Consider the following 27,865-nt stretch of genomic DNA (forward strand, 5'->3'; position numbering starts at 1 on the left):
GTGGCTATCAATACCCGGTCTTTCCTCAGGGATCTCGATGGAAATCATCCCCTTGAGTCTTACAGGGTGTGCGTTTGACATTTTAAAGCTTCATTGGTTAAGAAAGGTGCCCTCCCCTTCTCGGTGGGGCAGCTCCCAGTCATGGACCTGAGCATTTTCCTCCTCCCTGTCACTGAGGGGTCTCTGGGCTTGAAAGGTTCCTTTACCGAGGAGGGGCCCCCAGAGCTGATGAGATGAGGCCTGGGAGGCTCTATGGGCCCCTATGAGGCTATTGCTAAGAAGCAGCACGGACAGGGGTTCCAATTAATAAAGCAGTTATTAAAGCTTCCTCAGCAAATCAGAAATTGTGGGATAATGTTTAAACCATTCACACATAAACAGCTAGAGTAAGTCAGTAAATCACATCATTTATTCTGCCAAGAAAAAGAGGGAGAACTTACACTGAGCCCCTGAGAGCACCAGGCACTTTCCGATGTAGTGACTCAGCGGGACGGGCACCGGGTCTCAGGCCGCCCACACATCGCCAGAACCGGGCAGGCTCTTGGTCTGGTCTACTCCGCGCCCTCAGGAAGCGGGCTTCACTGTTCAAGCCTTGTTTTCTTTACGGGGATAATGACAGTATCAGCCCTTATAGGGCCAGACACAAACACACACACACACACGCACGCACGCACACACACACACACACACACACACACACACACACGCAGCACTCAGATAAGTTATTTTTATTCCTTATAAGTCTATGAGATGGGTATTTATTTCTGTTTTACAAAAACAGAGGTTCTGAAAGCTTCAATTATTTTACCACGGTCAGTCCACATTGAGTAGAGCACGAATCTATTCACTCCAAGTCTGCACATTTTTCAGTATTCTGATCCCAAAATGGAATTTAAATGAAAATAACAAAAACTGTAAACAGCTCAGTGGGGTGAACTATAGAACTTATACCTGATTAAATGTGTCTTCCCTCCTCAAAGTCAGGGGATTTACTAAAATGAGGGAGACTCACCCAAACCCGAAAGCTATAGAGCAAATTTGGGGACCCCCATATTTTATTTTCTCCTATGTTTGAGTCACAGGCCAAAAGAACAGCCTGTGCTGATGGAATGGTACTAAGTAGGACTATCCAAAGGCAGCTACAGCGTTTTGCCAGTTTTCTGTGCCAGTGACCTAGAAACTACTTCAAAACCTGGTTTTGTTTCTTAGGGGCTGAAATTTCAGTGAAACAGTCCAGCCGACTCTGACCCAGAGTCTTCGAATTTGGAAATTAATCCCCAAAGAAAGGGAATATTAATTTTTATTGCGACAGAGAATAGCCTTCTCATAGCCTATTATAGGAAGAAATAGCTAACTCTACAGTGCCTCGCTTCTAAGTACTTGTAATTTTGAGCATGAGGATTCAAGAGAATTAGGTTAGTGATTCTTCTTGAACCTCCAGAAGGAATTTGGTTTAATGACACATACAAAAACACATAAGTATCCGGTATGTGTACAGAATGCATATCATACAATTTTAAAAAGAACATAAATGGACACTATAAATAAGATAAAATAATTTGAATTTGCTGAAATATAATCATAAAATAATATATGCACACATTTATTTGTAATGGTTCCAGCAAATAAAAAATTTACCATTAAAAAAAAAATCTCAGGAGTAGATTTACGGTTGCATACTTCCAGTTGAAAGTACCCTAGGTCAGAGTTTATGGTTCAGTTGACCCTTAGACTAATTTGGACATGAAAAAATAATAAACAGAACAAAATGTAGGGGTGCCGGGAGAGAACCTACTGAATGCTCCTAAGTGAGAGATCCCTAAGCAGACACGATGACAGTGTCGCCCTGAGTGTGGGCCGTGCTCCTATACTCACACATTTCTCACTTCCTTTTAGAACTGCTTCCCAAGATGTGAAAAAGGACCCCTGGGAAATACGGAAAAGCTCAGTGAACACCTCAGACATCTGACACACCCGAGAACCAGGCCTGAGTGGCCTGGTGAACACCGCCAAGCGTTTCCTAACGCCAGGGCTTACGTTCGCCAAGGGTCCTGTAAATGCCACTCGGGGGCCTCACTTGAATTAAAGGTGTGCAGCAGACACTGGGACTGAAGACACACCTGTCCTGGTAAGAAAGAGCAGTGACTGAGCGGTGAAGAGGTGGGAACGCCACACCTGCTCGGGGAACTCACCCACCTTCTGCTTAGCCCCCTCGGCATTCCCACGGTGTAAGGTGCTTTCTAGGGAAAGTGTGTTATTTAATGTGGATTTTTTTTTTTTTTTTTTAGAAATGAAAAGATTTCTCTCTTAAAATGTTTATCACCCTGGCCGGTTTGGGTCAGTGGTTCGAGTGTCGGCTCTTGGACTGAAGGGTCACAGGTTTGATTCTGCTCAAGGGCACTTACCTGGGTTGCAGGCTCGAACCCTGGCCCCACAGTGGGGCACGTGCGGGAGAAACCAATCGATGTGTCTCTCTCACGTTGATGTTTCTCTGTCTCTCCCCCTCCCTTCTACTCTCTCTAAAAATCAATGGGGGGGGAAATATACTTGGGTGCAGATTAGCAAAAAAAAAATGTTTTTTAATGTTTATCAAGGGAAGATGATAGGTTTGTAGTGATTTTCCTGTTCACAAATGGAGATTAGACTTACAAAAAGAGGCATCCGTGGTTGGTGACAGTATCAGCTTAAGGAACAGGTCGGTGCTTTGGTTAACCATTAAAGTACACAGAACACAATGGCAAGAAAGCATATTTTCATGCATCTAACACAAGCCACTTGTCCTTTAAAATGACTTTTGGCATAACCCCTGGGTGGGCGGGGGGCCTGTGAGGAATGGGCAGGCAGCAGAGGCGAGGCTGGCAGACCATGTCTGGGTTCACATAGCTGTTCTGCCCTTTTCTTTCTTTCTTTTTTTTTAATGTATTTTATTGATTTTTACAGAGAGGAAGGGAGAGGGATAGAGAGTTAGAAACATCGATGAGAGAGAAACATCCATCAGCTGCCTCCTGCATACCCTCCACTGGGGATGTGCCCGCAACCAAGGTACATGCCCTTGACCGGGAATCGAACCTGGGACCCTTGAGTCCGCAGGCCGATGCTCTATCCACCGAGCCAAACCGGCTAGGGCTGCCCTTTTCTTAATTGTGGGGCTGCCTTGTCCCCTCCCTAGGTAACTTCCGATGTCCCTCCATCGCCACAATTCTGTTATTATAGTCACTCGTTAATGTTCATGTCTCAGGCTCCACGCGAGTGACTCGTCAGAATGTCAGAAAAACCCAAGACATTTGCTTTCCAGAGTTTAGAGTAATACCTGCTTATTCAGCTGAGCTTAATCCTGTTTGGAACAGAGAGAGACATAAATAAGGTAAGCTGACAATTGCCGGTACGCCAGAAACCATAATTGCGTTTGGAACGGAAGGCAACAAGGTACGGTTTCCAATTGCAAAAGGTCAATGCGTTTCCTGCTGCCAGCGTCCAGAACTTGACAGGCATCGCTGCGGTCATCCCAGCAATTCGTACTAAGAAGAATAACGGTCCAATCTAAGGGGGCTTAAGAAATACAGGATAGCATAAATGAGCGTGAACATTTGGAAGAAGAAGATGAAACGAAAGACAACGATATAAAATAAACCGGGAGTGAGGTTCTAACACCAATCACCAGGAAGACCTATGCCACAGCTGCTTCTGGTAGAACCCACATTTGGCAGGAAGCTTTTCACCATCTAATGTGAAAGAGGAATTCTACCCGGTCAATTACATAATTCATACAGAACATACGATGAAAGCAAAGCTCAGCAGAAACGTAGTTTGTGGTTTGCAGGAAGCACAAGTTCCTCCTCAGGGGTCTTCATAAAGGGTAACTGTGCCGGCTGCAGCCCCAGTGGCTTTCCTTCGGATAGACGCAGTGGTTAGGTACGTGCATAGTGCTAGTCCTTACTTCAAGACGACTGCATCACAGCTAAGCAGAGGAAGGCGTCACGGCGTGACGGGCAGAGGGCGAGACTTCTGTTCTGGTACTGCCTGAGTTCAAATCCCAGCTCTGCCATTGACAGCTATGTGGCCTTGGGCATGTTGTTCCAACCACCTCAGGTACCTTACTTTCCCTGTGAGGTGTGGATAACAACAGCAATGTGCAAAGACTGGATGAGTTCATAAGCACTGTACGGTGTTGCCACTTATTTTATTTTTCTCCTCACACGAGGAGTGAGGTTATTTTTCCATTGATTCCTAGAGAGAATGGGAGTGGGAAGGGAGGGAGGGAGGGAGGGAGGGAGATAGAGAAACATCAATGTGAGAGAGACACATTGATTGGTTGCCTTCTGCACACACCTGGACTTGGGTCGGGGATTGAACCTGCAACCCAGGTACATGCCCTTGACCAGGAATCGAACCCACAACCCTCTGGTGCGCAGGTCAATGATCTAACCACTGAGCGACACCCGCCAGCACGTGTTTACTGCTTATTAATAAAGAACTCAGTAGAAGTACTTGGGGCAGGCACTGCTATAACACAGTTCAGTATCTAGCTCCATACTGACCTGGCCTGACTTGAGCCCAAAGCCCAAGGTAGATTGTAGAACACCGCTGTCCAAAAGCACTTTCTGCAGAAATGAAAATGTCACCAATCTGGGCTGTCCTGTCCCATACAATAGCCTCTTGCGGCTCCTGGACGCTAGAAATGTGGGGGCTTCGAAGGAAAGTTTCCTGGGAGAGAGCCACAGAAAAGATGGTCTCTTTCTTCTTCCCTCCGTGGTTCCAAATGGAAGGGAGGCCTGAAAATCCTGGACTCATCTCAAAACCAGCTGAAGGAGGAAGCCGACAAACAGGAGGGAAGAGCCCGAAGCACAGGGGACTGAGCTAAACCTGCACTATGTCCTCTTCCTCGGCGCTGCCTGCGGAGGTGGCGGCCATCTCCTGCTCGGCACCACGGCTGCCCTCAGACCCCTCGTGAAACCCAAGAGGACCAAGGAGTTCATCCGGCACCAGTCAGACCGGTATGTCAAAATTAAGCGGAACTGGTGGAAACCCGGAGGCATTGACAATGGGGTGCGTAGAAGATTCCAGGGCCAGATCCTGATGCCCAACATCGGCTATGGGAGCAACAGGAAAACAAGGCACACGCTGCCCAGTGGCTGTCGGAAGTTTCCGGTCCTTAACGTCAAGGAGCTTCAAGTGCTGCTGATGCGCAACAAGTCTTACTGTGCTGACTGCTCACAACGTCTCCCCGAAGACCCGCAGAGCCACTGCAGGAGAGCAGCCCAGCGGGCCCAGTCACCGATCCCAATGCCAATCACCAGGCTGCGCAGCGAAGGAAGTGAATAGACAGTTTGTGTGCACATTGTGTTTGCGTTAATAAAACCATAAAATTCAGCCAAAAAAAAAATAAATAAATTTGCATTATGTCACCTTGGGGTGCTGACCTCTGGACTTCCAGTTACAAAAATCAGTACACTTCCTACAGTGTGAGCCACTGTGGGTTTGGGTTTCTTGCAGCTGAAGGCACTTTGATACACACATAGCCTCACAAGGCAAAGACTGGGGCCTGGTTAACACACCACCACCAGGTGAGCACGGCTCCCGGACGCCTGTGCGAAGCGGTGGAGAAAGCAGTATGCTGGCCCACAGCCTCATGCGCTCGGGTAAAGGAGCGTCACAGGACAGGGCCACGTGTGTCCTCAATCAAGTGGCAGGCACACTGTGGGAGAAGGACTAGCACAGTCCACACTGTAGCATGCTGAAGGAAACATGTGAAAGATAAAAGCTATTTCATCTGAAAAGAAAATATGTAGCTACAGGTGACAACGTAATGCTATTAGTACTTGTGTACAAAGAGTGGTATGGGATGCACTGCGGACAGATAGGGTAGTAAAACTTGACTAAGTGCCTGCTCTCATGAACTTACAATTAAAGGGACAAATGAAAAACAAAATACCTGCTTACGATTATGGTAAACAATAAGGAAATGGGACAGAAGTGGGCAGTCAGATATGGTTAACAATGGAAGCTTTTCTGATCATACCAGGGGTTTGAGCTTGAATTTTAAAGATTAGTAATATTGGGAGGATGTGGGAAATGGCACATTATAGAAAGAGAAAAAGATAAGTATTTAGGAACAGGAGTGGAAATTTTAATAACATGCTGCTGAGACGGCAGCAGGCGAGGTTCTGGATGGTTCCACTGCCAGATTCATGACAGACAGCGGGGATAAGAAAAAGAAAACTTACCGTTGGGGATAGAGCCTCAATCTCAAAAACCTGTTTCTCTATATGACCTAGCTTTGACCTTGGACAAGCTACTTACCCCTCCTTGTGTCAGTTCCCTCGTCTTATAAAAAGGGGAAATGAAGTGGGGCTGGGGGGACATAAGGACGAAATGAAATGAGGCATGTAATGTGACTTGTATAACTGGGAGGTAGTTAAGCACCAAAGTTATTATCACTTTTAAATCCACAAGCAATTCACCTAAATTAGTTTCAGAGCAATTATAAGGCAAACATGTAAACTTGATATAACTATTAAATCACATCTGAAAAAAACCTCTTTGTTTTCTAAACAAATTGCAACCCATTTTTTATAAAAACAAACCTTAAAACAAAAAAGAAACAAAAAAGCACACTTTAAATTAAAAGAAAAACTATGATACACTGAAAATTGGATTGTTATTAAGAGATTATATATACATTTATTGGTAGTGTCGCTAAATTCTGATGCAGAGAATAAAATACAAAGAAATCAGGACTTAAAAGGAAACATAAAAGTGCAACATATGTACATATATATTTAGCCAATTTGCATATCTGTTTCGATTTACAAACAAATGTAAAGCTAGTTCCACAGCTTTCATTATGAACATATTTTGATTTCTAGTGTTCTAGTGCTCTCTGGTCTAAAATCCAGTTTTTATTGTATTTACATCAAGTAAGGTTTATTTTGTTATCTAACCTAAAAGCAAGACTCCGTGAGCTGGTACTGAAGCAGCCAGATAAATCAGGCATTTTAAAACAGCTCTTCAAGGGAGAAAGAGAGAAGAAAGGGAGGATAAAGCCTCCTCAATCTTAGATATGTAAATACAAAAAAGCCAATAACAAGAAGCAACAAGAATCACAGAAATGCCAATTCTATTCTAAACTAAAAGTTCGAATTCTAGCAACAATTCAATTAGCAGTAGCTTAGAAGTCTTTGTTCTAAAAAGTAGAACCATTAGTTCTTTCATTATAGTTTTCTGACTATACCCAATGAACAATTATCAAGTCTTCATATTCTTTTTTAATAGCCCAAGAACATTTTTTATACATAACAGAATCATTAACAAAAGAGGCCTTCAAACATACTGCTGAATGCTTCAATATAGTTTAGGAGCCAAATTTCAATTTACATAATATTACCATTCATAAAACATTTATGACACCCAGTACAATCGTGTTCAACTGTTAACTCAGAAATACGCCATCCGTTCTTGCCTCCGGAGAATTACTGATATGGCTGAAATTGTTATGACAATCCTACAGGGCCTCTACAAGGGCTGCACATAAAATGAAATAAATATGAACTACAATACAATTGTGACAACATGGCAAGCTTATAGAACTGAATTTTCCACTATCGTAATAGCACTACAAAATAACAGTGACCATTAAATATCAGAGTTATTTTTCCCTGCTAACTACTAAACAGAAAAAGTTTTCTGACTATATTTTTGATGAACAGATTGTCCTTGAAATAAACTCTAGGGGAAATTGAAAAGTGAACAAAATGAACTCCTCAAGTTCATTTGCCACACATATTAACAACAAGCAAAGCACTTTACAAAAAAAACCCACACAAAATTATCCTAAAAACAAATAAATATAAGATCAAATCAATAATTTTTAAAGAAAATATAGCTCACTTTCAAAAAATCTATTTGGTTTGTGACTAAACTTGAAAGTACTAAAATAAACCAAACAGATTCAACAATACTGACTTACCATGCAGAATTTGAAAAAAGCACTTCAAGTGTTTTTTGTTGTTGTTGTTGTTGTTGTTTTAGCACTTAAAGTTTTAAGCTGAATATTTCATTCTCTCCTCTATTCCAAGACTATAAATAAAAAGAGAAAAGGGGCTCTTGCAAAAATAAACAAACAAAAACAAAACAAAACCACCAACCAAAACTAACCACACAAGGAAACCTTTTTTCTTTTTGAACACGTCACTTCAGTTGGTCCTATATTAGGGTTAGGTTTCTATAGCAAGGACTTCCCTTATCTTTCTTTCTTTAGTCATTTCCATGTTTTTATCACACAAGGCTGTGTGTTTCTAAGAAGTCAGGTTGAGTCACAGGTAGCTTTAGGATGCAGTATACTGACTACAGTATGCAGTCAGTTCAAATGAACATGCCATTCTAAAGGATTACAATATGTAAAAATGCAAAAAGAAAAAAATGTACAGACCTCACTGCCTTGCACTAAGAGAACAATTTTGAGAAACTGAGAAACACTGAAGCCAGGAAACAGGCATGTGCCGCACCTCCCATGAGCTCCTTTAATGCACCAGTTCTGGCTGGTTTTCCACGAAGGGTAGCACCCCGCTCACATAGTAGGCAATACCAAGAGACAGCAGAGCAATGACAAAGATCAAGAGCAAAACCCTCCAGAAGCCCAGATCCTCTACAAACTCCTGCCATGTGGTTCGGAAGCTGGACAGGACGCCTTCACCTTGCTGTAGGTTGGGGTTGAGGAGGGAATGGCTTTCCATGGCGCTGTGAAAGAGGCAAAGAAAAAAGAAATAGGCATGAAACAACACATTTCACCTATTTCAAAAACATAAAATAATGGAAACCACTATTTAGAAAAGAGCAACTTTACAACACAATACTCACAAGCAGAAAACTGATGTATGTACATATACATCTCACACACTCATGTACTGATTTATGTATTTGGACAAGCTACCTTGAACTGTAACTATAATAATTATGCTTCCTGGATCTGTATCTAGCAGAGTCAAAGTTAAAAGTCCTTTTCTAATAAAAAGTCCCAAGCAGGAGTCTTAAAGTAGATCAAATGAGTTGTTTCCATCAGATACTAAACCAAATTTATTTTAAATTTAGAAGAATTCAAAACGAAGATTCGTAATTTGAGAATTTGTGTTAATGAAAATAAGCAAAGATGGGCAAGTCTAAAAAATCATTTAACACAGTGTGTGAAACTTAAAGTTAAAAGAGGATTATTATTTACTTTAATAATCTGATCAATGAAGGAATTTCTTCTTTTATCTGTAATTCTCTAATAATGGAAGCTTACTTCTCAATCTGTTGTACATTTGAACAAGTCTACTCATTAGGAATTCTTTTTAATAGTTTCCTCCCACTGGTTTTAGTTTTACAATAATCCTATATAATAAAAGGCTAATATGCAAATTGACCAAATGGCAGAACAACCAGTCGCTATGACACGCACTGACCACCAGGGGCCGACGCTCAATGCAGGAGCTGCCCCCTGGTGGTCAGTGTGCTCTCACAAGGGGGGCACCGCTCAGCCAGAAGCCCTGAGCTGGGCTCATGGCTGGTGAGCACAGCGGTGGTGGCAGGAGCCTCTCCCGCTTCCATGGCATGCTAAGGATGTCCGATTGACAGCTTAGACCCACTCCCTCTGGAGAGTGGGCCTAAGCCGTCAGTCAGACATCCCCCAAGGGCTCCCAGACTGCGAGAGGGTGCAGGCTGGGCTGAGGGACCCCATCCCCTGCCCCAGTGCACAAATTTCACGCATGGGGCCTCTAGTACAGAATAAGATTATTTCTCTTCTGCATAATGGCTGAACCTAGTTGAAATAAGGTAATACAAACACCATAAAAGCATTGACTCTGGCTTTCAGAACTCTATCAAGGAGAAATATGACTGCTATAAACAGAAAACAGTATATCTGACTTCCGTATCTGAAAGCCCGCACTATGATGAGTTCAAAGCTCAGAGGGATTAGCACCCACAATTATGTCACAACACGAAGGCTGAACAGCAGGCTGTCATTTAGATTAAAGCCACAATGACCATAATCATATGTTTCAACTATCTATTGCTTAGAAAAAGTCATTACTACCCTCCCTAAACCCTTTCATATTCTTCCAACCACCTGGGTACAAAGCAATGCAAACAGCATAAAACGGTGTCTTAAAGTCTGGTTCACTATATAAAATTAGCAGGGTTTTTTTGTTTTTGTTTTTGTTTTTTAATCTACAGCTTCATTTTACTTCTTGACACTGTCAACCAGAGTCCTTCAGCCTTTCCTATTATAGGCCTTCTCTCATCACGGGAAGCTGACTTCCTACTGAGCCAGTGTGCTTGACACCCACAATTTTTCATATTAAAAGATGTTTATTCTCTGAATACAAGAAGACATTTTCAGTGAGAATTTACAATACAAAAATTTAGGAAAACTGAAGCAAGTTAAAAATAAGATTAGAACGTTAAGAAGGTTTAAACATGTAAAACCATAAACAGATAAAGAAGGTCAGAAGTTAATGCTGACATAAAATTTACTGATTATACCTGAGCTGACATGCTCTCATACTCCAAGATGTTAGATGTAAAATGGGAATTCATGAAGCCTTCTCCAGGAGCTCATCACACTCTGCCCATCAGAATTTTCTACAGTGACTCTATTTAACGAAATGTTTCTACTGTCCTCGGAATACCCACTTCTAGCATGACGGTGTGTGTGCATGTGAATTTTTGGGTACATTTGTCATCTACACTGTCTTAGTCAACCTGTACCTACAAAAAAGGAACTAAATTAAACTTAGGATATAGGAGGAGTAGGGAAATATTTCTCACCAACTTGATTTATATAGGCCCTTAAGAAATTATGCTGCCTGGCCTGTGTGGCTCAGTGGTGGAGTACTGACCTATGAACCAGGAGGTCCCCGTTTGATTCCCAGTCAGGGCAAATGCCTGGGTTGCAGGCTCTATTCAGGAGGCAGCCGATTAATGATTCTCTCTCATCACTGATGTTTCTATCTCTCTCTCCCTCTCCCTTCCTCTCTAAACGCAATAAAAATATTTTTTTTTAAAGAAAGAAATTATGTTATGTCTCAAAGCCTAAGGGAAATAGAAAATACTATAGTAAATGCATTCAAACTCTTGGTTTATTTTCTGCTCTAGAAAAGGTAAATTGTTACACAGCTATGCCATAATGCCATGTGCAAGCCAATTCCTTTAAGCTTTTTCTCACTTTTTAATTAATATACAATTCTGATACCACAAAATGTATCTTTTTAAAATATATTTTATTGATTTTTTTTACAGAGAGGAAGAGAGAGGGATAGAGAGTTAGAAACATCGATGAGAGAGAAACATCGATCAGCTGCCTCTTGCACACCCCCTACTGGGGATGTGCCCGCAACCAACGTACATGCCCTTGACCGGAATCGAACCTGGGACCTTTCAGTCCGCGGGCCGACACTCTATCTGCTGAGCCAAGCTGGTTTCGGCTGTATCTTTTTAATGTGCACAATTCAGTGGTTTTTAGTATATTCACAAAGTTGTACAACAATTTCCATCTAATTCCAAAACATTTTTATCATTTCTGTAAGAAACTCCATACCCATTAGCAGTCATTACTACCCACTGTCTCTTCCTGCAGCTCCTGGCAACCACTAATCTACTTTTTATTAATCAATTCTGGACACTTCATATAAATGGAATCATATAATATATGGCCTTTTGTGGCTGACTTATTCTCATGTAGCATGTTTTCAAAATTTTCCCATGTTGTAATTCATATCAGTATTTCATTACTTTTTATGGTGGAATAATATTCCACTGGATGGTTAGAAGACACTTTATCTATTTATCAGTTGGTGGAACTTTTGGGTGGTTTCTACATTTTAGCTATTTGAATAATGCTGCTATGAACATTAGTGTACAAGTTGTTGTGTGAACATGTCTTCAATTTTCTTCAGTAAACACCTGGGAGTGAAATTGCTGGTTCATGTGGTAACACTGTGTAACTTTCTAATGAACTGCCAAACTGTTTTATATTCCTACCAGCAATGGATGAGGGTTCCAGTTTCTCAACACTTGTTATTGCCCATCTTTTAGAGTGTAGTCATCCTACTGGGTATGAAGTGGTATTTCACTGTGGTTTGATTTGCATTTCCCTAATGACTAATGATGTTGCCGAAAGCTTTTTAATTGAAGCTTAAACCACTGCATTTTTATCATGATGCTGGGGATCAGAAGTAAGACAGGACAACCACGATAGGACAACCAAGTAGAACAAATATTAAAATTCAATTTCTGAAGAACTGGCTTTATACATGATGTAAATAATATAAATTCTCACACTGAAGTGAAATGAAAGATATGTGAAAGAAGCAGGAATATACTGAGTTGCTCAAAATACTAATTACTTCTTAAGTAATCACAACTGAGGCAAAATGAGTTAAAATTTTCTGATAAAGAGATGCCAAGAAACTAGCTATTAATGAAATATACCAAGCAAGGTCTCAAAAATATACCTAGCAAAAACAAAAGCACATTCTTGGAAATTTCTCATGGTAAGAAAGCTTGAAGTAATTTACTACTATTTTATAGAAAGATGAAAATAACTTTCAAGTTATTTTGGAAGAACATAATCTGTGACAAATAATAGATAACAATGTTATTAAATTGCTTATGGCATTCTGACAGATCCAAAGTACACAGTGAGAGAAAAAGGCCTTGTAAAAGCTTCTCTGACTTCCTGCTTATTTTATCTACTTGTCAGCTTCCAGCGATAACTCATGAGAAACATGCACTATTCTAGAAGTAAAACTCTTTCACCTCTTTGACAGCAATAAATATTTAAAAGTATGCAAACAACAGTTCTAAGCTTCAGAGTGAAATTAATGGTCCAAATGAATATAATACCAGCTAGCACATGAAGAGGGAGGAAAGCAATCATGTGGACAAAGGAACTGCAGGGTGAACTATGCAAAATAGAGAGGATTCCATGTAGAACTCAAAGAAACAATGATCCTGAAGGTCTAGGTGGTCTACATCATCCTAAATCCACATCTGATCACTCAGCTACTGGGTCAACACCTGATGAGGGCCCTTGAAATACATTCCACTGAACATTGTGGGGGGAGACAATTATAAGCCCCTAGTCCTTCTTACCTGGTAAAATCTAGAAGGCTTACACTCCACAGTGGTCAATGAAACTACATGCTAGCACAACAACGTCTGGCTCACTGACTATCTGTTGAGCCAGTGCGGCCAGGAGAAAAAATGGCCTGTCACCTTTTCAGCACCCCCTGAACTGTGTTCTGAACTGCTTCTAGATGAGAAATTATGAGAGACTTAAGACCCAGTCAGTCACTGTCTTAGCTTCAATTACTCACGGGAGCCCACATTTTATTTGTTCCAGCTCATGGAAAAGTCACTTCCACTTTCACATTACTGAATTGTGTACACGTTAAATTTATCTCCTTTCTCTCCTCCTGTTTTCCTTTTCCTCAGCAGTCCACTTTCCTACCCCTGAAACTACCTTTTGGTCTTTTCTAATACTGTCCAAGGTCTTAGCTTTACTTACCTTTCTCTCCCTTTCTGACATTCCATTCCTTTTGTGACTGGACTAAAACCCTCAAACCCCACTCGCTTCCCTCCCCTTCAGTTCTAGCCGCCTCTGCTCCGTGGCACTGCCGCTGCAGCAGGTTTCCTTGCACGGAACATTGTGTGCATGGGGCACACAGTGCTTTCTGTTAACAGCTTCTCAACTGTTATCAGGAGCCACAGGGACCCATATAGAATTCAAAGGAAGTATCAAAGCTCTGTACTTGAAAGCAAATAAGTAGAAAACTCACAAAGTTGTCATAAAAGATCCAGGGACTTAAAGTGATTTGCTCGCTAAAAAATTATATCTTAAGTACCTTTCACTCTCAGCTGTCTGCATGGTCTCCAGTTTTGAGTGGGTTCCTCTGTTAAATCCTTTTACTTCCTGTTCTTCCAAAGATTCCAGCAATCGGATGACATCTTTATTCACTCCCCTGCGCTTTGCCAGAACTAAGGGTGTAGCACCTTGATGATTGCTAAAAAAAGGTAAAAAAAATAAAGAGGTCATCACAGTAGTTGTATTACATTGCTAGTCCCTACTTATGTGGATAGGCCCAATTAAGCCAAAATGAAAACCCAGAGCAGAACCAATGATCAAGCTGAAACCTGAATTCTGAGTTAGGGAAAAAGGAAAAGGGAAGTATAGGCAAAAGAGTGAATAAATGAGAATAAATAAGAAAAAGAGGGCATCCTCCCAGAAATAGGCTGGAAAATCTAATTCTAGATTCATTTTCATTTGACGTTTACATTTTATGGGAAGAATGTTTATATTCTTTAAAAAGTCTAAAAATTAGCTTGGCAGGCATGGCTCAGTGGTTGAACGTTGACTGGTTCAATTCCTGGTCAGGACACATGCCCAGGTTGCGGGCTTGATCCCCACTGTGGGGCAAGCAGGACCAATGATTCTCTGTCATCACTGATGTTTCTATCTCTCTCTCACTCTCTCTTCCTCTCTGAAATCAATTAAAATATATATGTGTGTGTGTGTATGTGTGTGTATATATATATATGTATATATATATGTGTGTGTGTGTGTATCTGTGTGTATATATTTAAGTCTAAGAATTAAAAAAATCCCAAAAGCAACCAAAATAAACTGCTTTGGTTTACCTAGCTACTTACTAGTAACACTAACAGGAAGAGGCCGAATAACTGAACCCTGTAGTCAATTCCCACCACATACTGTCTTTATAGTAGCAGAACCACTTACTGTCTTATTCATACTTAGAGACATTAAAGCACCAATAAATTAGGGCAACATGTAACTGTGGTCAAGCTCAGCTTTAAAGGTGGCCACTCAAGAAGGAAAGTATCTCTAAAAGAAATAAAGAGAACCACTTCTTCAAATGGCTCAGTATAAAAAGGACTCTGAGCCTCACAGAGATTATGAAGCTGGCAGAGAATGTTATATGATAGAAGGCAAACAAGTTTTGGAATCAGGTGGAACTAGGTTCAAATTCTAGCTATGTGACCTCTGTCAAGTCATTTAACCTTTCTTGTCACAACTATTTTATCTGTCAGATGAAGATAATACCTACTACAAGAGCTATTCCTTTTGAGCTAACATAAGTAAACAGAGTGCCCAGCCCATAATAGATTTTCAACAAATTTTAGTTCTTCTTTTTTTCTTGTCTTACAGTACACAATAGCAGAACCTAGCCACTATTTTCCTAGAAGAACGTATACTGCTTCAGCATAAATCTAAAAGTCAACCCCTTGTTCCCTCGTTCCCCTAACAAGATTCCAGTGTTCTCAATGCCCTTCTGAATGTATCCCTACAGCTGATCAATGAGGAACAAAATCAATAGACTCCAAGATTAGCCCACTGGGTGGAGATTAATGGGAAGAAATGACTAGACTTCAAAAACCACAGAGAACTTACCAAATATCAATTTTGAGTCCATTGGAAACCAAGAACTGAATAGTATCCACATGACCACAGAGATGAAGAGCTGTGTTGCCTTGATAATCTGTGGCCAGAAGATCAGCACCAAACTTATGCAACAACTGGCAGATGTCTATGTTCCCGCGGGCTGCAGCAAGGTGAAGGCCTGTTCTGCCCCTGCCGTCACGAATGTTGGGGTCAAAGCCACTTTCCAGAAGCCGCTTGGAATAGTTAAAGTCTCCGTCAATGCAGGCTTGTAGCAAGGGCACATTAGTCTGAGAAGAATCATTTACAAAAACGTAGGACATTGTTCTGAAGTGGTGGATGCCTGTAATGAAATAGGAGGTAAGACTCGGTGAAGCCAAACTGAATCAGGACAATGAAGTCATTCAGAAAAGCACTTTTTGTTATCCTTCTTGGCCTCCTGCCTCCAACGAGTTACCTCTCCAAACAGAAACTCCAACCAAGTTATCAATTACATTTTATTTTCCATTAAAATGTCTCATTTCCTTCATATCTGCTGGGTCAAATTTGCAATTAAATTACTATAAAGCTTTATTTTGCCTTTCACCATGTAAAAAAGATTAAGCTATTTTTAAAGTTAAGCAAGATATAACTGCTTAGATTTAAGTTTAGAAAACAAAGATACATGTAGAAAGATGCATTTAGAAAACAAAGATACACATCCTTAGACTTCACACACACACACACACTGCAAGCACACGCTCCTCATGTTCTTATTTAAAACAAAGTAATTCCTTCATGTATTTGCTTCTTATTGTATTTGAGATATTCTATATGGTAAACAGAACTACCTGCTCACAAGTTAACTAATCAGCATTAAAAAAAAAACACAGCAAAATCAATACCCAATAAGTTCCTGCTAACTGTTGTTTATAGTACAAACTTCAAATTTTAATAGAAAGAGAAAAGCTAAGGAAAGCAACAAACTCAATTTAAAAATTAGAAATATCATAAATCATTTCAGATTGTCCATCTTTTTTACAGTTTTGAACCTTTTCTCCTCTGTTCTATGGTTATCTAAATGTCTGACTATCCCTGGCCGGTGTGGTTCAGTTGGTTGGGCGTTGTCCTATGCACTGAAAGGTTGCTGGCTCCATCCCTGGTCAGGGCATTTGCCCAGGTTTTGGGCTCAATCCCCAGTAGGGGGAGTGCAGGAAGCAGCTGATCAATGTTTTGCTCTCACATCGATGTTTCTTTCTCTCCCGCTTCCTCTCTAAATTTTTTTTAAAAGCCCTAACTGGTATGGCTAAGTGGATAGAGCATCAGCCAGCAACTGAAGGGTCCTGGGTTCAATTCCAGTCAAGGATACATGCCTGGATTGCGGGCTCGATCCCCAATTGGGGGCATGCAGGAGGCAGCCAATCAATGATTCTCTCTCAACACTGATGTTTCGATCTCTCTCCCTCTCCTTTCCTCTCTAAAAATCAATATATATATAATATTATTATATATATATTAATTAATTAATTAATGTCTGACTTTACCAAACTCCCATTGTCTGAAGACTGAGATGAGGAAAACCAGGTCTGTCCAGGAACAGAGAGGTGGGACAAAGGCAGCAATCCCATCTGTGTCCTCTCTAATATTTCATCCACCTGAGTAGTGCAGCTTCACCAGTCAGTTTGTCTACATCTTTCATTGATACTTCCCTACCCCAGTGGTTTCCCTCCCCAACCTCTCTCCCTCTCCCTTTCCCTCTCCCTCTCCCTCAGTGCCTCTCTCTTAATCCCCCCATGGTTCATGTAAGAATAAGTTAAAGCCTGACTAATCTTTACTAAGAAACTGAAGAGAAAACAAACCAAAACAAGAAAACACAAACCAAAACAAGAAAACAAAAGAGATGACTCCCACTCTGTTACTGAAACTTAGTCAGAGATGAGCTTGGCTTGTTACTTATCAGCCAGAGTCTTTCTTTCTGGAACACGAATGGAACTGGATGCAAGACCAATCTATTCTTGTAGTACAAACCTCCAACCTCCAGGTATCAGCAGAGCATGGCTGTGGTTTGATGAGATTCTTGGCTCCTACACCTTTTAGCCGGTAAGAGCCACCGTCCCTCTAGTCCTGGGCCTCCTTACACTGGCGCTCTGCTGCTGCCAGAGGTTCTTTGTGCAAAGGGAAAACAGTAACAGATACTCAAGGCCTGTGCTAAGAGCTTCTTACTGAATTTTATTTAATGTTCCAACAGCTCCATGAAGGTTTATTGTACCCAAATTTTAGTAAAGAGTCATTGAAGGATGTTAAGCCAAGAAAATGGCACGGTCGTTCGTTATATTAGTCTTTCAGAAAGGTTACTTAGTTGGCAATATGGAGAACTTAGATTGGAGGGGGTCAAAATTGGAGACAGGGAAATCAATCAATAGGTCGCTGCAGAAATCCAGACAAGAAGTGATGAGAACCTGATCTAAAGCAGTGGCAGAGAGAAGGGGGAATACTGGAGAGGAATATATAAGATAAAATTAGCACAGCTTAATGACCCGTTGGATATAAAAAGTGAGAAGTTGTTAAAGATAATTCTAAATAAGGGGAAAACCTGCTTATGATTAAGAATTATAGAGATCAAGATAAAATAAACTTCATATTATGACATTATATAATGCTTTTAAAAGAAACTAGCCCAATGAGAAGAAATTACTCAATAAAATTGTCAAGAATCTTCTTTTTGAGGATAATCTCCCTTTTTCCCCCTACAGCATTCATTGGATTGGATCACTAAAAAAGACAAATCTATCACAAACTTTTAAAAAAAATAAAATACAACGTAAGTGCTTTTTAAGATGTAATGTGCTTTGGTTAAATTATGTATGAATAGATTCTGAAAAACAATTCACTTGGTGTTTTTTGTTAGAATTCTTGTGGTTTGCAGACTGGGATTCTTTTGAGTGTTGGCTCAGTTAATAAAAAAGAAAAGAAAAGCCTTTCTGGTTTATGTTTTTAAGAAAGAATAAGAGTGGTGTATCTTATGAATTCCTTCGTGCCCTTGAGAAACTGCTAGCCTTACCCCAAATTTAATAAGCTCAGTGATAGATAACATTTCTCATGTTGATCACAGAACTGAATCTGTCTTACAGCAAGGCCACAACAGGAAATATTCATGTAAGCCTTACAATTAGATCTTTTTTCAGTGGTCACCTGACAGTTCTCTGAATTCCTAAGAAGGTTCAACAGGATATCCAGAATGTGCCGGAGAGGATCTACAGTAAATGGAAAATTCAGTTATAACAAAGGTGTGGTGTGAAAAAGACCCTGCTGTTCCCTTAAACACAGACGCTAGTGCGGCCGGTAGGTATTCCCCAGAAACCCTATGGGTGAGGCATCAACTCATGAGGCTAGTAAAGTAACTGACGAGTAATAAAGCAGTGAACAGGAAGAACAAACAGGCTTCATAAAGTGGCTCTGTTGCCCACAAATAAGAAAAAATGTCAGAAAGATAAGACAAAAAGAATCAAATTATGTGTCATCAGCAGGGGAAAAACTGCGCTCCCAAAATTCACTGTCACCAGCATTCAGAATGCCTATTTTTCTTGTCAATGGTGGCTAGCTCGCCTCCTGAGTGTCTTCCCTCTTCTTTTCAGTGTGAAGGAAACCCGGGCTCAGATCTGTCTGCGGTCTCCCCCACATGGCTGCCCCTGCTCCTGAACTGCGGCGCGGCTCCACCTTCCCGCTTTCGCTGGCACCAGTCAGGTGTCCCCGCTGCACACGGAGATATTCCGAGAGGAGCGTCTGACCCACTGCACTCTTGTTCTTGAGGGACAGTGGCAGAGGGGGCTATGGACAGGCAGTGTGGCCCATAAAAAACCAACATAAATTTGTTAAGCAAACATTTACTGTGTGCCTGAAATGTGCCAGTGCCATGCTAAGGGGTGGGGTGTAACGCCCAAATCCCAAATGTACAGCTCTGGCTGAAATTCAGGTTAACCTTTCACTGGCCATTCATGTTCACTGTTATCAAACCCCTCTGAATAAACCTGTACAGAGAAATAATGAGCGGTGCTTTCTGAAGCTTCATTTACAATATGCAAGTCAGGTTCTAGCACAAGGGCTATCGGTGCTGGGTTGGAAGTGAAGAGCAGGGCTGACAAACTATATGTGAGGATGAGTCTAGTTATTATAGTGTCAACTAATAACCTGGCGACTGAGAATCCACAAAGCATCTGCCCTCCTCAACTGTTTCCCAGTTCTCTGTGATTCTCTAGCACAGCCTGGACAAGCTTCCTGTCACAGCGCCACTTCACTGATTTCCTTAAACAAACACTCTCACTCACCTAAAGCCTGGTATTTTCCTTCCTTGTTCTGAGCCCTGGAGCTAACTAAGTCTCTATGACGAAAGCCTCTCTCTAATACATAATCTGGCTTTAATTTTCCATGTTAAAATGGTGCAGGGTGGTAGCCGAGACTGGTTTGGCTCAGTGGATAGAGCGTCGGCCTGCGGACTCAAGGGTCCCAGGTTCGATTCCGGTCAAGGGCATGTACCTTGGTTGCGGGCACATCCCCAGTAGGGGGGTGTGCAAGAGGCAGCTGATCGATGTTTCTCTCTCATCGATGTTTCTAACTCTCTATCCCTCTCCTTTCCTCTCTGTAAAAAATCAATAAAACATATTAAAAAAAAAAGAAAGAAAAAAAAATGGTGCAGGGTGGGTTACTCTGAAGATAGCAGGGTTCACATTATGAGAAGAACAAGTTTTGCTTCTGGTTTGGAGATAGAATTATAGATTATAAAGCCACCCCTGCCCATAATCTTAATGTTCCCTTAAATCCACAGGAAGACATTAATTATTGCCATTTTCTTTTGATCTGGCACGGCCCCATAAGAAAATAAACTTGATCAAATTACAGATTTATGTGATGTCAAACAATATTATACAAATACATTAGATCTAATCCCTAGAAACCTGCCAAGAAAATGTCTATGACCCCAATTAGATCTTAACCACTAGAAATCTATTCATAGCTTCCTCAAGAAGTTATGGAAGTGAATAAAATCAGGAAGATTGTCTTAGAAGGGCCAGGGAAATACTAAATTATCACAGATCATATGGCTACAATTCCAATTTTTAACCTTTGAGTTATCTAACCAAAATAAAGACACAATATGTGAGTATTTGAGTTCTTAATGTAAAAAAAAAAAAAAAAAAAAAAAAGGTAGGCGTCTTTCTGAAAGCATGGTACTAAGTAAATTTAAAAAGGAATTGAGAATAATATCCTTTCAGGATATGCCAGTACTATGAAGAATATTTGAAGAAGGAAGTTTATAAGTAGACTCTTGTAAATTTTACTTCCAAGGCTCAAAAAGAATTACTAGATGTTCAATAGGAGTAATTTTTAGATAGAGCTAGATCCACCATGACAGATACATTTTTACTTTATTTCTAAATTTGTGGAGAATTCACATTTTGTCTTATTTCCAACAGTTTAATCTAATTTGACTGGGTCTAAAATTCTTAACTTTATGCAGTAAAGGTGAGGTTAATGTGAAATGTGTGAATTACAGAATGCTACTTTAAGGAAGGCCAGTTCATTATGATTAAGTTCATATAATAATTAAAAGTAGGCTAATCACATATTACTTAGAAGAGGTTCTTAGAAATCGAAGCTTAATAAAAAGGGAAAAAAGAATTTGTATATCTGCTATTACTATAACTATTTAGCAACATCTGAGATACATAATAGTTAACATTTATTAAATTACTATACTCCAGGCACTATTTAAGTGTTTTTTCTTGTAATCACTGGTATAATCCTCATAAAAATTCTGTAAGGTAAGTAACTATCATTATCCTCATTTTATGGGTAAAAAAATTAAGTCACTTAGTTTGTTTTTATAAGATTCTTTTTAATACAATAAATCAGTTTAACAAACTTTTCTATCAAAGATTACATAAAGGGAAACATTAGTTCTAGTCCACAAATTCTGAATTAACTCCTTACAATTATTTTATTGAAAATAAACTTCTTTTTAAACTGTGGAAAAACAATATCTGGAAATGTTTCTTACTTTATAGGAAACATTAGTTCAGCTCATATATTCTGAATCAACTCTTTGCAATCATCTCACATAAATAAAATTTTATAAGTGTGAAAAAACAACAATAAAATATTTGGAAATGTTTCCTACTTTACAAGAAGTGACTAAATTCCTGGACTCATTATTTTCAAGTATTTCTTATTCAATGAAGTAGCGAGAAAACACCTAAAATTTTCTTTCTCCATCAGGAAATTTTAAAAAATCAAAAAAGGATTTCTGATATGCATTTCCTGAAATATTTATATTACTTTATTATTTGTTTGCATTATTAAAATGTAGTTACAATTCAAGTTTTAGAAAGATATTGGCTTAAAATAAATCAAAATTAAATTTTCACAAAGGGAATATTAGTCATCTTGGATATTTTATTTCACTCTAATACCTTTCAGTATTTTCCAAAATCTTTACTGTGTAATTTTACCATTTTTAAAATTCTTAGTAAGAGACTTCTCCCATTGAAAGTTTTCAGTTTGTAACTTGTCCTATCTAATAAAGAGGAAATATGCTAATTGACCATCACGCCCTCACAAGGATGGCGGCACCTACAGCCAATAAGGAGGGAATATGTTAATTGACTGCCACGCCCTCAAAGATGGTGGCGCCCAGTCCCCTCAGCCCTGCTGGGGCGGCAGTCACATGGCACGGCCAGGCCTGCCCCCAGGCGGGTCTGGCCGCTCCACGCACCTGCCTCCGGAGTCCCCCAGTCCTCTCAACCCCCCAGCTGCCCAGGGCCAGCCCAAGGCACGGGCAAGCCTCGGATGGCGGCTGCCGAGCCACCCAGGGCCGCTTGAGGCTCAGGTAAGCAGGGCCGGCTGAGGCTTGCACTGCCGGCAGTGGCAGCAGCAGAGGTGTGATGGGGGCGTCACCTTCCCCTGATGACCAGGTCGCCTCCCGCCCCTGAGGGCTCCTGGACTGTGAGAGGTGGCAGGCCGGGCTGAGGGACCTCCCCCTCTAGTGCATGAATTGTCAGGCACTGGGCCTCTAGTAATTATGTAATAAAGACATCAAATTAAGCAATGGGAGGTCAATCTGCAGTCTTTCATGCACATAAAATGCTTCTGTAAAATCTTATTTTATTTTTTTAAAGGAAATACGTATTTTCCGTACAGCAACACTTTATTTATATGGCCTAATGGTGCCACCTTGTGGTCTACCTGGGCTTCAAGTGCAACTTGAGCATCTAGTAAAGGTATAGAGCAAGAAGAATGCCACTGAAGTTTCTCTAATTTCAGTTACTTATCATAATCCTCACTAATTCTGAATCTGTGAAAATTTAGAGTTGGGATGAAGTTAAATTTTCCTTTTAAAAAGTTTACCAAACAAATTAGTATCATAAATATGATTCCAGGCCGATTCCGAAATCTAAACCTCATTGACCCCACTTCAGCAGATTTCATTTACACAGAATTAAAGTGCTACAAAAATGGCATTCTTGCTTATTCATTTATTTGGTGTTATTTAAAAATATAGGAATTACAATGTTTGCAAAGAATTCCTTGCAAAGAATTCCTTATTTTCTAAATGGTCCACAAAATTTAAACCATGTTTCACCTACAATAGTTTGAAGGCACACAGGATTGTGCTCGTAGGCGAAACTTAAATATTTCCATGAAAATTCAGAGGTGGAATGGTCATCGAGGATCTTCTAACCCGATCCCCTTATTTTGCAGATAAGGATACCAAGAACCAGAAAGGCTGTAATTTTTTTTTTTTTAATCCTCACTGGAGGATATGTTTATTGATCTTTAGAGAGAGAGAGGAAGGGGAGTGGGGGAGGGACATGATGTGAGAGAGACATTGATTGGTTGCCTCCGGCACACGACCCCAACCCGGCTGGGGATTGAACCTACCTGCAACCCAGGTATGTGCCCCTGGGCGGGGGGGGGCGGGAATCAAACCCGACTGAGACCCTTCAGCACATGGGCCAGTGCTCTCATCACTGAGCCACACCAGCCAGGGTGCAGAGAGACGTTTCAATGAAAGAGGCAGTGCCACTTGGCGATAGGAAAAGCTGACTGATATTAGGACTAAAAATGCCACCAAAGTTAAAAAAAAAAAATGCCTAGATGACCTGTCCTAACAATGTCACGCTCAGGACTTAAAAAAAAAAAAAAAAAATCATGTAAGTTCCAGGTATACAACATGATTAATTTAACATCTGTATACTCTAAAAGCAATCACCCCTGGCCCTAGCTGGTGTGGCTCAGTGGCTGAGCGTGGACCTGTGAACCAGGAGGTCACAGTTCCATTCCGGTCAAGGGCACATGCCCAGGTGGAGGGCTCGATCCCCAGTGTGGGGCGTGCAGGAGGCAGCCGACCCATGATTCTCTCTCATCATTGATGTTTCTCTCTCTCTCCTCCTCCCTTGCTCTCTGAAATCCATATACATATACACACATACTATGTGCATATGTGTATATGTACCAGTATGTATATGTATGTATGCATGTGTGTGTGTGTGTGTGTGTGTGTGTTGTGTGTGTTGGAAAATCTGGGGAGTGAGCAACCTGCCTCTCAGCATCGCATGTTGATTACGGGGCAAACGCTGTGTTTTTAACCGGGGCACCGGGGCGAGGGGCCATTCCGGGCATCCACCCACCTACATCCCAGCGGCTACAGCGCTCGCGCGGCCCAGGCCCCGGACGGAGGCTGGCGCGGCTGCGGCTCGGCCCGGCCCTCGGGGTCCCCGCGCCCCCGCGGCCGGCGAACGCAGGCGGACTCCCTCCCGGAGCGCCACGGCCTCACCGCAAACGCAAACAGGACGCCACGGCCCCCGCAGGCCTTCCCCGGCCCCGACAGCCGCACGGCCGCCCCGGCCCCCGCACCGCCGGCCCGCGAGGACCGGTCCGATGCCCTGCGGCCGCCGCGTAGGTGCGGGAAGCCCGGGCGGCCTCGCCCCGCAGGCCCCGCGGCCAGGCCCTGGGCCGCCTCTCTCCGGCGCTTCGGGGCTGGCAGGGCAGGTGTCCGTGGCTTCCGCCCTGGGCGGTCCAGGGCCCCCTCCCGAGGTACCTGGGAATCGGCGAGCAGATGTGACAGCGGCGGCACCTTCCCGGCGGCGGCGAGGAGGACGGCGGGCGGAGGTGCGAGGCGGCCACCGAGACAAGCGGAGCCCGTCGGGGCCAGAGCGGCCTCACGCTGCGGCGGCCGCGCGCCCCCTGGCGGCGGACGGCGCGCACGGCGGCTCGGACGGCTCTCCATCAGAAACTCCTTCGGTCTCCTCTGAATTAAGCAAAGTACCCCCGAACTGCGGCTTGGGAGAAGGGGAAAGCGACCTAAAAAACGTGTCCTCCCATCTGAGCCCGGGAGCATTTTGCAGCTTTCACGTGCTTCCCTAAATATACATCCTACCCTCTCAGCTCAATGAAGGCCTCCAAGGCAAGGACAGTTGTATGAAGATCCATAGGCATCAATGAACAATTGCTGCCCGCTAGGTAAGTCGGCCCTATAACCCAAATAGATATATTAGTGTTAGCAACTAATGACGGAGTGCTCTACCTCTAAAATAGGACCTTGAATTTTTATTTTTTTCAAAAACGGTTTAAATATTTACATCCCATTTTTTAGGACTTCCAGACTAAATGCAACATACATGTGTACGGCCAAAACTAAAAATGGGGAGACTGGGGGGTGGGAGTTCATTAACTGAAAACAAGTCCTACCGCCAAGAAGACTTCCCTCTGCACAGTGGTCATCCCTCCCCTGAATTCTGGCGTCCTTGCCCACCCAGGCCACCCTCATGCCCACCCAGGCCACCCTCATGCCTACCCATTCAAGGACTGTTATTCAGTCTAACAGTTTGTTCTTGAAAATGTCATGTAACTCTTTTTAAAAAATATATATATTTTATTGATTTTTTCACAGAGAGAAAGGGAGAGGGATAGAGAGTTAGAAACATCGATGAGAGAGAAACATCGACCAGCTGCCTCCTGCACACCCCCCACCGGGGATGTGCCTGCAACCAAGGTACATGCCCTTGACCGGAATCGAACCTGGGACCTTTCAGTCCGCAGACCGACGCTCTATCCACTGAGCCAAACCGGTTTCGGCGTCATATAACTCTTTAGGATTATTGTCCAATTTGAGAAAACCTCTATCAAATTTCTTTCGTGTAAGAATTATAAGATTTCAGGGCATTCCACATTTTCTTGTGCAGTGAGTGACTAATCACAAATATTGTTCTTCTAATTGATGACACTTATAAATCAATTTGTCATGGGCATCTTTGTGATTGTGTGTTACGTCTATAATATTTTCATTGATGCCTGTTAATTATGTCAAATCAGCCAAGAATTTCAGCCTTTTTCCCAAAGTGTTCAAACAATTCACTCTTCTTCATTAATTGGTCTATTAAACAATCTTGAGTCTATTCACTACTTCTGTTTAAATGTACCTCTCCTCTCCTTCTTCATGAAGTACTGTTTTTGTTTGATCTGAAAAATGTAGGGACTATGCAGGCAGCTTTTTTTCCTTGATGAGACTAAGGGAATGAATTGCATGCTACACATAGGTTGTGACGCCTTCATATCACCACACCTGGGGACTTTAGCACGGCGGGATGGGCGTGAGGACTATTTAAGGAAGCCACTCCCACACCCCAGCAATAAGTTAGCACCTGGTGGAAGCGACCACGAACCACAGAATCTTATCCCACTAACCGCAAACCAAAGTACCCCAACTGCATGTATGCTCAGCCAGAGATCCAGGATGTTGGCAGCTACTCCACGCTACTCAACCGAAGGCGAGGAGAGTCTTTGAGCAGTCTGAGCGAAGAGACAGCCACCTTCATCAACTGCAGTAGAAAACATTTTAATTTTGCAATTTCATTGGACCCTGTGAACAAACTCCCAGGGCCCCTGTCAGGCTCTTGGAAGAGGGTTGCATAAGGGAGGCTGTCCTAGTTCCCTCGTGTCCCTGTAACAAACGACCACAAACTTAAAGACTGAAAACAACACCAATTGATCCTCTGACAGTTCAGGAGGTCAGAAGTCCAAAGGAGTCTCACCGGGATAAAACCGAAGTGAAGGCGGCGCGGCGCTCCTTCCGGAAGCTCCGGGGGCATCCGTGTCCTTGCCTTCTCCGGCTCCCGGAGGCTGCGCACACTCCCGGGCACAGGGCGCCTTCCTCCGTCTTCCAAGCCAGCAGCGTAGCCCTTTCTCTCTGACCTCTGCTTCTGGCCTTGCATCTTCCCTTAGTTTGACCCTCCTGCTTCCTTGTAAGTACCCCTGGGTTATGTCGGACACACCTGGATAATCCAGAATACTATTTCCATCTCAAGGCCTTTAACTTAATCACATCGGCAAAGTCCTTTTTATCGTGCAAGATAACACAGTCCCTGGCTCTGGGGGATTAGGACATGGACATCTTGGAGGGGATGTCATTCAGCCCATCACAAGGACCCTGGAGCTTCAACTCCATTCCCTTCAGGTAAATCTGCCTCTTCTTCCTCATCACCAAAATCTAGTTGGTGCTGAGTTCTGATTGCGAGAGTCCCAGTGGGAAGGAATACCTGTAACTACACCTGGGACGAGTGCTATGGAGGAAAAGAGAAGAGATGCTAGGGAGGTAAAGAATACTCCAAAATACGGGACCTAATTTAAATGGAAGGGCAGCAATGTCTCTGAGGAAGGAATACATCTGAGATGCAAAGGATGAGGAGTTCATTATGCAGTGGACAAGGGAAATGTTCCAGACAGAGGGGGCAAGCTGTGTGGCCTGGGAAAGGGTGATGTCAGAGGGTCAGTGCAGCGAAGCTGTATCCCGGCCATTAAATGCTTAGCACTTACCACAATGAATGGCACACAGTAGGTGATTAGTAGTTCTCAACTCCGGCAGCACATTCCAAGCAACACAGGAGCTTAAAAACACCAACACCCAGGCCCTAGTCAAGACCAAGTCAGAATCGTTTGAAAGTACAATACAGACCAGTATCTATATTTTTCAAAGCTTCTCGGGGAATTCTGGTGCACAGCCAGGGTTCAGGATCACTCTATTAGATACAAGTAAATGAGTGAATGGATGGATGAATGGATGGATAGATGGATGGATGGATGGATGACAGAAAGCATTTGCTTGGGGTAGGATTTTCTTTTAGGAGGTTTTCTTGTGCGTAAGGAAAAGAAGGATTTTGGCTATATTGGATTATATTTTCCGAAAATGCAGAAAAGACTTTCAAAAACATAATGAAATGCTCATCGGAAGAGACTCAGAATGATCTGGCAATCATCTCAGGGTAACCAGTTGTCGCTGCATAAAAGACCTGTGTTGGAATGGAAAGGTGTTTTTTTTTTAAAAGCATCATACCGGACGTGCAAAGGAAGGGGCACTTCTTGTTAAGCTCTGGTTACAGCCCAGAAGGCATTTTGGTT

At 42.2% G+C, this 27,865-nt stretch overlaps 2 protein-coding genes across 2 annotated transcripts; one reads left to right on the forward strand and one right to left on the reverse strand.

The window, feature by feature from the left end:
- Positions 1–3,262: 3,262 nt before the first annotated feature.
- On the forward strand, positions 3,263–5,322 carry LOC103292371 (60S ribosomal protein L32-like). Its single transcript, XM_054708743.1, has 2 exons — positions 3,263–3,303; positions 4,809–5,322. Exons 1-2 carry the CDS (start codon positions 3,263–3,265, stop codon positions 5,320–5,322), a joined length of 555 nt encoding a protein of 184 aa, XP_054564718.1.
- Positions 5,323–6,655: 1,333 nt separating this feature from the next.
- ANKRD46 (ankyrin repeat domain 46) lies at positions 6,656–24,610 on the reverse strand. Its single transcript, XM_008148502.3, has 4 exons — positions 24,510–24,610; positions 15,449–15,779; positions 13,884–14,042; positions 6,656–8,736 (listed from the first exon to the last, which is right to left on the reverse strand). Exons 2-4 carry the CDS (start codon positions 15,757–15,759, stop codon positions 8,520–8,522), a joined length of 687 nt encoding a protein of 228 aa, XP_008146724.1. The 5' UTR covers positions 15,760–15,779; positions 24,510–24,610; the 3' UTR covers positions 6,656–8,519.
- Positions 24,611–27,865: the final 3,255 nt, after the last annotated feature.

This window comes from Eptesicus fuscus, chromosome 19 (genome assembly GCF_027574615.1).
Source record: "Eptesicus fuscus isolate TK198812 chromosome 19, DD_ASM_mEF_20220401, whole genome shotgun sequence".
NCBI lineage: Eukaryota > Metazoa > Chordata > Mammalia > Chiroptera > Vespertilionidae > Eptesicus > Eptesicus fuscus.

Excerpts from the sequence above, each read along its gene's own strand:
- ANKRD46 (XM_008148502.3), bottom strand. The coding sequence starts at position 15,759 with ATGTCCTACGTTTTTGTAAATGATTCTTCTCAGACTAATGTGCCCTTG. Across the intron at positions 14,043-15,448 it reads GGACTCAAAATTGATATTTG|CAATCATCAAGGTGCTACAC; the intron begins GTAAGTTCTCTG and ends ACCTTTTTTTAG. Across the intron at positions 8,737-13,883 it reads CAGACAGCTGAGAGTGAAAG|CGCCATGGAAAGCCATTCCC; the intron begins GTACTTAAGATA and ends CCTCTTTCACAG.
- LOC103292371 (XM_054708743.1), top strand. The coding sequence starts at position 3,263 with ATGTCAGAAAAACCCAAGACATTTGCTTTCCAGAGTTTAGA. Across the intron at positions 3,304-4,808 it reads TTTGCTTTCCAGAGTTTAGA|GAGGAAGCCGACAAACAGGA; the intron begins GTAATACCTGCT and ends AACCAGCTGAAG.